We start from the raw sequence: 12,721 nt of genomic DNA on the forward strand, positions 1-12,721 counted from the left end.
CTCAGTGGGTCTGCTTCCTCCCACCACAGCGTAAGGCTGGGTGCCATTCACAGCCCCCAGCCGAGGCAGGGCGATGAAGTGGGAAAGTACCTGGGGGAGTATTATTTACTATGATGTGTGGGGCCTTGGGGCAGTCTGTTCCTCTTTGTACTTTTTCTGTAGAAGACACGGGCTAGGCTAGATGGGTGGTTTTCACACGGTGTTTGGTTGCAGATCCCTTTATTCAGACAGAACACTACAGGAAAAGCCCAAAGTTGAAAGAGAAAAATACGTGTTTGTATGTACCTAGATACCTACGTATCAGAGTCAAGCACCTGCAAGGCTTACCTTTATCATCTCTCTGTCCTTCCACAAAGGTAGGTATGACCAGCAGCCCCGGTTTACAGAGAAAATCTGAACCGTAACCCCCCCCCACACTTAGGGTGCTGCAGGGCAGTTTAAACACTGGTGGACCAGATGATCGGCGCGTGCGGCAGTGGCTTTCCACTTTGACTACGAATTAGACTACATTTTACATAGTAGCCCACTTACACATGTGCGCGTGGGAATAGACACGTCATGAAACGATACTTAGCCTGCTACAATTCACAGCCAAATTTACTATTTCACTTTTTTTCCTTTAATGCTGGTTGTGATCCAGTAATCGTAAAATTATAATCCCCTACTGGCTCTCAACGTGCAGACTCCAAAACGCTTCCTTAAAGTAGCTCCTACCCGAAGAGATTATGACTGCTTCCTCTGGTTAGCAGAGTCTACAGCCCTCTGCACGGATGCTGCCACTCTCCGGGATCTTGGGAGCATGCTGGCTGCCCCTCCCCTGATACACCCGAAATAAAAGGGGATCTTGGCAAAAACCTTTTATGATATACTAGACAGACCTGAGAAAAAGATTGGGTTCTTTATCAGATGGTAGGAGGGACAGTATTTTTTTTTTAGTGTCTTTATTTGAGACAGAGAGAAACAGAGCATGAGCAGGGGAGGGGCAGGGAGAGAGGGAGACACAGAATGTGAAGCAGGCTCCAGGCTCTGAGCTGTCAGCACACAGCCCTACGCGGGGCTCGAACTCAGACTGTGAGGTCATGACCCAAGCTGAAGTCGGACGCCCAACCGACTGAGCCACCCAGGTGCCCCGGGACAGTACTTTGTTTTTAATTTATTTTGAGAGAGAGAGAGAGAGAGAGAGAGAGCGAGAGCGAGCAGGGGAGGGGCAGAGACAGAGGGGGAGAGTCCCAAGCAGGCTCTGCACTGCCAGTGCGGAGCCCGACATGGAACTTGAACCCACAAACCGTGAGACCATGACCTGAGCTGAAATCAAGAGTTGGATGCCTCACCAGCTGAACCACCCAGGCGCCAGAGGAAGGACAATATTAACTAGACCTGCATCTACCCCTCACCTTAAGCAAGTCACACTGTCTGAGTCTTCTGATCTTCTTTATAAGAAGGGAACTAATTTTTATTTAGCCCCAACCTGTGCAGGGAGTATGAGCACATGTCAAAGCACTTTACAAATGAATTATTAGCTCTCCTCTACAGACCCTGAGAGACCTGGATCCAACCTCCAGAAATTTCAGAAAAATCTTCATGTAGATACAAACCAGCTTAAAAGAGTGCTATGGTGTATCGACAAATGAAGAGATGCTCAACATCACCAGCCATCAGGGAAATGCAAATCAAACCACAGTGACACCAACTAGGCTGGTGATAATAAATTGATACATAACAAGTGCTGGTAAGAATGCGGAAAAATTAGAACCCTTATACACTCCCGGTAGGAATGTAAGATGGTGAGCTGCTTTGGGAAGGTCTAGCAGTTTCTAAAGAAGTTAAGTTACAGTATGACCCAGCAATTCCACTCCTAGGTGTATATACCCAAGAGAAAACATGTCCACATAAAAACTTACATGCAAATGTTCTTAGCACCTTTATTCTTAATAGCCTGAAAGTGGAAACAGCCCAAATGTCCAGCTGATGGAGGGACAAACAAAACATGATATAACCACATAAGGGAATACTATTTGGGAATTAAAGAAACGAAGTCCTGGGGTGCCTGGGTGGCTCAGTCGATTGAACGTCCGACTCTTGATTTGGGTCATGATCTCACGGTTTGTGGAATCGAGCCCTGCGTCTGGCTCTGCGTACTGACAATAAAAGCCTGCTTGGAGTTCTCGCTCTCTCGAAATAAATAAACTTAAAGAAAAAAAAAAGTACCACCATGGTTGAACCTTAAAACATTATGCTAAATGAAAGAAGCCAGATACAAAAGGCCACATCTTGTGTGATTCCAATGAAATGTCCAGAATAGATGGATCTACAGACGGGAAGTAGTTGTCAGGGGCTGGGGCTGAGGGGACTGTCAAGAGAATGAGAAGTGAATGCTACTGGGCAGCAGGTTTCTTTTTAGGACAATGAAAATGTTCTGGAATAGACAGTGGTGGTAGTTGCACAACCTCTTGAATATACTAAATACCAATGAGTTGTACACTTTAAAATAGGAAATTTTAGGCTGAGTTACAACAAAAAGGAAGAAAATTGCATTGAATAGGGCGGTGATTGGTTAAAATCTTTTGTAGACGTGTAAACTAAAATTTGCATTACTAAAATGGATCCATGTCCTTAGCTAAAAATTTGGGAACCTTTCTTTGTGCTATCAGTGGATTATACGTTATCAACTAACACATTAAAAAAAACCCTGAAACCACTCTGAGGTGGATTCCACCATTACTCCCCTTATAGAAGAGGAAATGGCAGGACTTAGGTCAAGTACCACTTGATGGAGGTGACACAGAAGGCTACGGTAGAAACCTTGGTCTACCAGAGTCTGTATGACGTTCTGTCCACTACGAAGTGTCTGCATGGTTACAGCCCCAGCGGGCAAATACTCCTTGGTGGCAGCAATCGCGGTCTTTTCATTTTCTTTACCTCAAACCCTAGTTGCACCTGGCAAGTGCAGAGACAAGTCAGTTAAATGCATTCATCCATTTGTCAAACATTTGTGCTTCTACTGTGTAGCAGGCACTGGGAACACGGTCACGAACAAGACCAGAGTTCCTAGGGACCAAAAACACAATCGTTTCAGGTACTAATAATTGCTATATATGAAGACAAAGAAGGGGAGTTCAGGAAGACTGTCTGAGGACAGCCAAGGAAGGAAATAAGCCACAAGGTCAGGAGCAGTGTCTCCCAGGATGAAGGAACAGTGGGTGTGAAGGTCCTGAAAGAGCAACCAACTTTGATGGGTCACAGGGAGAGCAAGGTAGCAGGTTCGGCGCGAGACTGAAGGATGAAGGAGGTTGCCAAAGCAGACTCAACCCGGTGTGTCAGGTCTGGGAGGCCACAGTAAAAAATGTGGATTTTCCTCAGGGGCAGGAAGCTATCAGAGGGTTTTGAGCAGTACTGTGATCTGACTTAGGACTTGGGAATGGGATGGCCTCTGTGCCTAAGTACTGGAGCGTAGACGACACTGCTCCTAACAGTACTCACTCCAACTCTGAGTAAATGAAGTCGACGTGGACCGAAAGAAGAAGATGGGGAGAAGACCAGAGGGCGGCATCAAAAATACTCTACTTTGGATACGTTATCTCTTTTAGACCCCCGAAGCGAGGTAACCAGTAGGTGGCTGGACAGGGTCTAGGTGAGGGGGAAGTTCAGACTAGAAAGTAACCGACAAACTAACAGAAAGAGGACATTTAAAGTCAAGGGATGAGGAATTAAATGTAGGGAAATCCACCAAGGACTAAGACAAACTTCCATCACGTTATGTTTGAAAGAAGCCATTAGATATAAAAGGACCAACTAATGAGACAGGAGGGAAACTAGGGTTGAAACCAGTGGCATCTCCTAGCACCCAAGTGCAGTGTTTCAAAGGAGGCATGAGCGACTGAGCCAAATCCAGCCAAGGGCCAGTAAAGGATCAAGAACCGATCGTGCAGTTTGGCAGAATGGAGGCTACTGCTAACCCTACCGAGCAATCTCAAGTGGAGAATGAAGGCATATTGAATGAACGGGAAAAGTAAATAAATGGACCGACCGAATGAATGACTGGCTAGATAGGTCCAAGTACCCAGTGATGCTCACTGGTTAGCTCACACTGGAAGGGATTAAGTCATCAACGACCATTTTAGAAACTGCACATTCTGCGCTTTCCTTAAATAACAGAATTGTAAAATCGAAAGGAAGTCACGTGAAAGATGCTTAGACTTAAGTTACAGCACACACATAAGATTCTGTTATCGATCATAGATTCTAGTTCACTACAGAAGCAGCTTCATTAACTGAGCTTCTGCCTTTTTACAAATTACTCTAAAAACCCACGGTAAAAACAGCCCCTTTATGACCATGTCCTTCAGGTAAAAACCATCCCACCGAAGTTTCCTGAAGTTAAGATGTGTAGGCATTTTCTATGTGTAGGCATATACATAGATACTGCTCTGCTTGAGGTGCCGAGTCGACTCTGCCCTGTCCATTATATATTACCATACACTCGCCCTTTATAGCATGTACCACATGAATTAAAATAAAGACGGCAGAATAATTTCACCACCTTTTACTTTCCTTGCTCAATCTTTACTGTGTCAAAGGTGCCAAGAGGGTAAAAATATAGGCTTAACTGTAACATTTTTTTAAAAAAGGTGGGTTCCCACAGTATTGAGACGATTAAGTAAAAGTGAGTGGCAAACGTTTTTAAATTTAGAAATTTATTCTGTTTAATCCACAAGCTTTATATAGCTTTAGTTTAAAAAAAAAAACAAAACAAAAAAACAAAACAAAAACAGTGAAAACAAGACACTATTTCAAAGTCTGGGCCCTTCCAGCCTTCCAAATATGAGAGAGCTCTGAAAGTTGTATATACCAGTTGGAAGAACAAGACAAAATTATGAATGGAGCCGTGACATTTCATAAAACAAACTTTTATAGAACTGAAGGATCCTTCCTGGGACTAGTTAATTGCCTTTACAAAAAAAACACAACAGAATAGAATGAAATTCCAGTGTTCCAAATCAACTTGTTACACATCCATATAAACCCACAGTGTCCTGGCAAACAACATGCTTTCATTTTCCGTCTCATCCTAGAGCTCGAATCTGGATTCATTTCAGCAGAGACTCCACAGGCAACAGGAAAGATTGTGGCATCGAAATGTTCATTTATACTTTTGTGGTAGTTCAACAGTGGTCTTATTTCTGGGCTAGCTTGCAAACCATACAAGGTTGGAAGCATCATAACTTAAATGGGTGCTAAGACTCAAATGAGAAAAAATAAAGGGGAAAAAAACAAAAAACCGAAAAGAAAGGAAAACCTCTGGGAATAGCCAAGGCCTTTAAAGAAACCATAAGAATGCCAACAATATTGAAACCCCCTTTTTTAAAAAGGGGATTTTTTTTGGCTTAAAATATTTCACTCTAAATGAAATTTATGTCAGCTGTCAATGAAAGAATGTCACTAATACACTGTGGACACCTTTTGCAATGTAAATCCATGCCCTTTTTTTTTACATGGTGAACTTCAACCTAGCAATTATTACAACAAATGTTATAGTCTAAAGCTCAAACACATTTTAGCAATTTTGAAATTGAATTGCGTACAAACCAAATAAAATGTACATCGTAACACACATTCCCACCTAAGACTGTGGGGACACTTGAGCCTTCCGCATCGACCTCAGCGCCTTTTCACGCAGGTGCTTTTCTAAGTCATCGAGGTTGTCTTCGGGCTCGCTTTCGGTCTCCTAAAACCAGAGGAGTCACACTGGTGAGTCTTGAGAAACTGGCGAAAAGGTGTGGGGTGCAGGGCAGAGCCACATCGTGGCAGCAGCTGCACAACTCTGAATACACTAAAAACCCCTGAATCATATAGTTTCTTTTTTTTTTAGTTTTATTTTTGGGGCGCCAGGGTGGGTCAGTCGGTTGAGCATCCAACTTCTGCTCGGGTCACAGTCTCGTGGTGAGTTCAAGCCCCGCATCGGGTTTGCTGCTGTTGGCACAGAACCCACTTTGCATCCTCTCTTCCCCCTTCTCTGTCCCTCCCCTGCTCGCGCTCTCCCTCTCAAAACTAAACTAAAAAAATGTTAAAAGCGTTATTTTTAAGTAATCTCCACCCACAACGTGGGGGTCAAACTCACGACCCTCAAGATCAAGAGTTGCATACTCTACCAACTAAGCCAACCAGGTGCTTCTGAATCACGCACTGTCAATGAGTAGATGGCATGTTAATTATACCTTAAAGTTATTTTTTAAATACACATTAAGCTTTTGGTAGCCATTCATACTCTTTTCCTTAGTCTTGGCAAATTCCTGTTCTTGGTAGATCATCAAGGAATAGACCAGAAGACAGCTAACAGCCGAGGAGTCAATTACTGTAAAAAATTAGTTAGGATGCCTGGGTGGCTCAGTCAGTTAAGCATCTGACTTCGGCTCAGGTCGTGATCTCACGGTTCGTGAGCTTGAGCCCCGCTTCTCCGTCCCTCGCCCACTTGTGCCCTCTCTCAAAATCAAATATCTGGCCATCTGTATAAACGGCAAGACAACATCCATACACACCTTCTTAGGCTCGGGCTCCGCTTCTGGTTCCTCCTGTGCTGATGTGGTTGTGGGAGCAGCAATGGCTGCAGGGGTTACAGCAGCCGCAGCGGCTGCAGCCACGGCCTTTTCCTTCTTGTGTTTTTTGTGCTTCTTGTGCTTCTTATCCTTTTTGTGTTTCTTGTCCTTCTTTTTCTTCTTTTTCTTTCCACCTCCTTCTGGGTCTGAGTTCTAAAAATCCAGAAAAGTAACAAAAATAAAATCAACCTAAAATTTTGGCCAACTTAACATTTTATTCCTTCAAGATAATAACTAAATGGACAAATCCCAGGATTTCTTAAGGCCTCAGGGAGTGGAAAAGCCCGAGGCCAATTCCTACCAAGAAAACGATTTCTGGAGAGAACCACAATGAAAGCAAAGATGCTCTTCGTGGATTTTAAGAGTCAGAATGGACCCCGAAGGAACGGATTCTATATGATTTTCCCCAACTAACTTCACATTACACCAGGTCTCCAAGCCACAAGCTGCAAGTCAGGGCTCCAGGATCCGGGGACACCTCCAGATGTAAGGAAAAGCAGCACGTGCAAAGGAAAAGATGTCTCTGAACTCAACTGGGTCTGAGGTGAATTCTGGCTCCCGAACCTGTTAATCATCTGACCTCAGACAAATCCCCTTTTTCTGAGCCCCTTTTGTCAACCTAAAGTTGGTTCAGCAATCCCTGATAAAGCTGTTAGAAGAATCAAATGGGTATATCTGTAAACCATCCACAATAAGAGCCCAAAAGGTAGCAGGATTTGAAGAAATACAGCTATTATTCTAAACATACGCTTGTATGAATGCCAGGTCTCTAGCCACCGTATGACTTCTCGTATCTCCAGAATGGAGGTAGCGTGCTTGTCAATGCATACGGTTGACCCTTGAACAATGTGGGGGATAAGAGATGTAAATCCCCCACATAGTTTTGAAAATCTGCAGTAACTTTGGACTCCCCGTCCCCAAACTTAACTACTAACAGCCTATGTAGACCAGACGCCTTATTGGTAAGTTGATTAACACGTATTTTGTATGTTAAACATATACTGTATTCTTACAATACAGTAAACTAGAGAAAAGTCAATATTAAGAAAAGCATAAGGAAGAGGAAACACATGCACAGTGCTGTTCTGTACTGATCAAAAAGACTCCACAGAGAAGTGGCCCTGCCCCACGTTGCTCAAGGGTCAGCTGTTTCCCACTTCAGCCAGTAATTCTCAGGCTTTACGACTCATTTTTTGTTAAAGAAGTAAATGTATTTCCTATTGAAGAAAAAAGAAGAGCACTACATGTAAAGAAAAATTAAGATTACTCATCGTTTCTCTTTCTAACATATAACCACTGTTAACATTAGAATTTTTTCCTTTATGACAAAGGAGCCATACTAACACACACGATCTAATTTTGAAAGTTTTACTGATTCTGTGATCTTAAGAGTCCCCAAATGTGTCGAAAAGCAGAAATACAGTCCAATTTTAACCACCAAGGTTACACAATTTAACAGTATTAGACATAATGTCAATTAGTGGGTGGCTAGAATATTAAGCATGGACTATGATGCAACCACCACCACTTAATCTGTGCTTCCTTGAAGTCCATCTGAACTAAAGAAAATGCTGCTGCTCTGAGCCACAAAAAACAAAAAAAAACTGTCTCTGCTTCCAAGTGACCACATAAAATTGTAAAGATAAAACAGGGCAGACACATACCCTTGCCGGAGATGGGCTTGGTGTCGGGCTTTTAGCCTTTTTGACCGGTACCGCTGGTGACCAGTTGGTAGAGGGTGACTGAGACTGGACAGGAGACTGAGGTGCTGGGGGTTTTTTAACTGCCGGCTCAGGAGATCCTGAGACAGATCGGGAGGATGAAACCCTCCTTACAGACTGAGGGCTTGGTGAGGCAGCCCTAGAAATAGAGGGGAAGAACAAAACATTTAATATCCAAGAACAAAGGTCTTTCCCAAGAGAAAATAACCCACTTCCATTATATAACCAAGTCACACACTTTTAAATATTTTAGAGTACTTAGTTTGCCAGCTGATTCTACTAACACGTATCATCTAAGTCTCCTGGAGAATAGTTTAAGTCCCATAATCCTCTATCCATTGTTAATACTTCCTATATGAAATTAAGAATGCCCAATTCCTTGTAAGCAAGACTGCTTTTATCAGTCATACATAGCCCTGCAAGAAATGTTCTATGCATTACTTCAGAGTTCAGTTTTGGAAACACACATCCCTCAATAAACCAGACAACCCCTAACAACCAAGCAAAATCCTATGGCATTTAGTGTGTGCCAAAAGGAACTATCCTGAAAACAGAAAACAAATCTGCAAATAGTACCTTTAACCTGCCTCACAAGCCTGTATTCCCACCAGCTTATTTTCTGTAATTTCTCAGTAAAGGGAAAAAAGGCTTCCAAACATAAAAGGCTATGCAAATTAGTGTTCCCAACCAAAAAAAGCATAAAATATTTTTACTTCTTTGTCTTTTTGGGTTCCGGAGTCCTGGAGACTCTCCTAATGGGCCTAGTACTTGGAGATGGGGACTGCCTTCTTTGGGGTGATGATGATGCTCCTCTTCGAACAGGTGGAGGACTTGAGGAGGTCTGAGGAGCTCGAGGCCGTGGTGAGGGCGAATGCCGTTTGTTTGGTTGTGGTGACCGGGGCTCCCGGGTAGATCGGCTCGGGGAAGACCCTTTCCTATGCTTTGATGATAACGAAGGCGAACGTCTCTTGGTGACCGGGGAGCTTCTTTGTTTGGGAGGTGGAGAATGGGAGACCCGGCGCTTTGGTGGTGGAGATGGCGATGCCCTACGTTTAGGAGGGGGAGGTGGAGAAGCCGTTCTTCTCTTTGGAGGCGGAGAAGGAGAGTATCTCCTCTGTATTGGAGGAGAGTATCTTCTTGGGGAAGGTGAGCGGCGCCGGGGGGGAGGAGAAGGAGTCCTAGGAAAAATACACCATTAAGTCAGAAGGTCCAGTAGAATAAGGCAACAGGATGCACAGAAAACTAACCAGCAGTTATGGCGCCACTGTAGTTAGCACCAGGTAGAAAGTGTTTCCAATTAAAAATTGGAATTAGTTAAAAATTAATTAATTTAAAAAATATTTAATTGGAAACACTATGCCTTTATCCTCATTTAAAGGAAAAGAAATCACTTAGTGGGTTTATCCTAGATGACTATAAAAGAGGACATTCTGCTTAATGGAGAAATCTGAAGTTTTTGGAATTAAAGTTTATTATGTCATTTAACGTAATCCATATGGAATCTGAATGTTTTTTTGAGAAGAGAATCTTGCATAAACTGAACATCCTTATCATCATGCAATAGCTAGCCAAATACATTAGCAGGACTCTACTATGGGCAACTTAGGATATCTGTACTTTATTTTATTTTATTTTTTTAGTGTTTACTTATTTTTAAGAGAGGGAGAGAGAGAGAGAGAGAGAGAGCGCAGTGCGCGCGCGGGGGGGGGGGGGGGGGGGGGCAGAGGGCGGAGACACACGATCCGAAGCAGGATCCAGGCTCTGAGCTGTCAGCACAGAGCCCGACGCGGGGCTTGAACTCACGAGCTGTGAGAACATGACCTGAGCCAAAGTCAGCCGCCCAACCGACTGAGCCACCTAGGAGCCCCAGGAAATCTATACTTTAAAGAGCTCTTCTATGTGGTGCTCTCTTGAGCTAGCATTTAGACTTAGTATTAATAACAAGAGTTCACTTGCACAAGTTTTAAAAGATATCTCTACACCCACCCCACCCTGCCAAGGACAGACTTGCATTTTATGTCTCAAAAACCACTTTTCACTGTAAGTCTACCTACTAGAACAATGCTTCCGCTGAGGAAGTCCAAGCTGGACTTCCTCTTAGTGCTTATTTCCTACATAATCCTCACATGCCTCTTTAAAAATTAGACCTGAATAGAACATTCAGTTCCAACTGCCTAATTTGCTCCTGAAATGTTCAGACCTTGAGCTAAAAATATCTTCAGCTTTACAATAGACCACTTTTTGTTCAACATGGTAATGGGAACCTCCATTTCCTCACCTGAAAAATGGGAACAATACCACCTACCAAGCAAGTTCACCTCAAGGACTAGAGATGAAGTATATAAAACACCTACAGCACTTTACCTGGCATATAATGGGCACTCATATTGCTTGGTAACGTATTTGAGTAATATCATTACAAATCTTTTCCCCCCTTTATTTTGAAACCATTTTGATTTATGGAAGAGTTACAAAAATAATGGAGAGTTGCCACTTAACAGCTCACGTAACCACAAAAAAATTATCCAAATTATGAAATTAATCCTAGCACTAACTTGGTATTAACTAAAATACAACTCCACAGTTTCCCACTAATGCCTCTTTTCTGTTCCAGGTTCTAAAAATCAGAATTCTACATTATACTTAGTTATCATGCGTCCTTAGTTTCTGCCAATACATAACTATTCCTGTCTTACGTGACTGGTGTTTTTAAAGAGTACTAGTCGGTTATCTTTTTTTTTTTTTTTTTAATTTTTTTTTTTTTTCAATGTTTATTTATTTTTGACAGAGAGAGACAGAGCATGAACGGGGGAGGGGCAGAGAGAGAGGGAGACACAGAATCGGAAACAGGCTCCAGGCTCCGAGCCATCAGCCCAGAGCCTGACGCGGGGCTCGAACTCACGGACCGTGAGATCATGACCTGGCTGAAGTCGGACGCTTAACCGACTGCGCCACCCAGGCGCCCCTGTTATCTTGTAGAATATCCTTCAATTGGGTTTGTCTGATATATCCTAATAAATTTGACTGAGGTTCTGTAGAATTGGTAAGGCTGCTACAGAGGTATCTGGGAATTATATAATACCACTATGTGTTACTGCTAACTTTGAATCCTTACTTAAGGAGGTATCTGACAGAATTCCGCACTGTAAACTTAGTATTTTTCCCTTTATAATCACTAAATAGAGTGACTTCACCTTTTAATTTAACATCTTTGTTGACATGTGATTCACACACCTTAAAATATAACCATTTTAGGGGCGCCTGGGTGGCTCAGTCACGTAAGCATCTGACTTTAGCTCAGGTCATGATGTCATGGCTCATTTGAGCCCTGCGTCAGGCTCTGTGCTGACAGCTCGGAGCCTGGAGCCTACTTCCGATTCTGTGTCTCCCTCTCTCTGCCCCTCCCCTGCTTGTAGTCTGTCTCTCTTTCTCAAAAATAAACATTAAAAAAAAAAAAAAGTTAAGTTGTTCCCATCAGCTACAACTAGCAAATCCGATAAAATACCTTCGTCGAGGTGGCGGTGTGGGAGACCTGCGCCTTCGAGGAGGAGGGGCAGGAGAAGGAGAACGGCGCCTTCTGGTGGGTGGTGGGGAGGGGGTCCTCCTCCGTCTACCACTAAAAAAAAAAAAAAAAAAAATTACAAGTTATTTGGAGTCAGCAGCATTTACAATTAAGTGATCCAGATGATATAGTTTTAATCATTGTTAACCAAAAGTGCAGTCAACTGTTCCTCTATCCCTCAGAGCAATGTTTTTCATACTAAACAGGATCATTAGCAAGGCTCTGTCTGAGAACCAGCATTTTAGAAAATCATAATTTTACTTGTTAACGGTAAATTTTGTTTTGTAAAATTTTTGTTTCAGTATATACATATGCAGAGTCTGGGTCATGATATAGAAATTCTCAACATGACACAGGGTAAAAAAAAGTTCGAAAACACTGCCTGAAAGCATTGGAATGCACATCAGTTACCTAGACTAATCTGAGTCTGTGCTCACCAGGCCCAGACTACGTATGGTCTAGCCAGTATGTGCTAAAAAGGCTCTCTAGGTGATTGTTTCCTTATCAGAAACAGAACAACTGCTTTAAAACCCAGTAAAGTTCAATGTTCTAACTCAGAAATTTTAAATTTGGGGACTTATGGCCCCAGATCTATATGTCACTGTTCCAAGTTCTCGATTTTTAAAAATGTATTTCCACTATTCAAGAGTTGGCTTACTATTAACTAAAAACACTATCTCAAAAACAAAGGATTAAAAATTGAGCACTAAAGCTATCATTGGGAGCAGTGTGGTTGAAACACAATCTTAGGAACCTTAATTCTGAGCTGTTACACACTTAACAAACACAAATGCACACATGAAAAATAAAATTGTATCAACTGGACTAACTCATAGCAATCTCCC

General features: G+C 42.6%; 1 protein-coding gene across 5 annotated transcripts in view; it reads right to left on the bottom strand.

Moving 5' to 3' along the window:
* Positions 1-4,677: 4,677 nt before the first annotated feature.
* SRRM1 (serine and arginine repetitive matrix 1) overlaps positions 4,678-12,721 on the bottom strand; it is a 31,744-nt gene continuing 23,700 nt past the window's right edge. For all 5 annotated transcript variants that reach the window (XM_047083226.1, XM_047083229.1, XM_047083225.1 and 2 more), the window contains 5 exons: positions 11,820-11,930; positions 9,028-9,492; positions 8,258-8,453; positions 6,537-6,746; positions 4,678-5,725 (listed from right to left, as the gene is read on the bottom strand). In XM_047083226.1, the coding sequence (XP_046939182.1) occupies positions 5,621-5,725; positions 6,537-6,746; positions 8,258-8,453; positions 9,028-9,492; positions 11,820-11,930 (1,087 nt within the window). In that variant the 3' untranslated portion in view covers positions 4,678-5,620. The remainder of the gene's footprint in view (positions 5,726-6,536; positions 6,747-8,257; positions 8,454-9,027; positions 9,493-11,819; positions 11,931-12,721) is intronic.

This window comes from Lynx rufus, unplaced genomic scaffold, assembly GCF_022079265.1.
Source record: "Lynx rufus isolate CCGP_SWC_20201006 ecotype Redwood Valley unplaced genomic scaffold, mLynRuf1.p SCAF_2, whole genome shotgun sequence".
Lineage (NCBI taxonomy): Eukaryota > Metazoa > Chordata > Mammalia > Carnivora > Felidae > Lynx > Lynx rufus.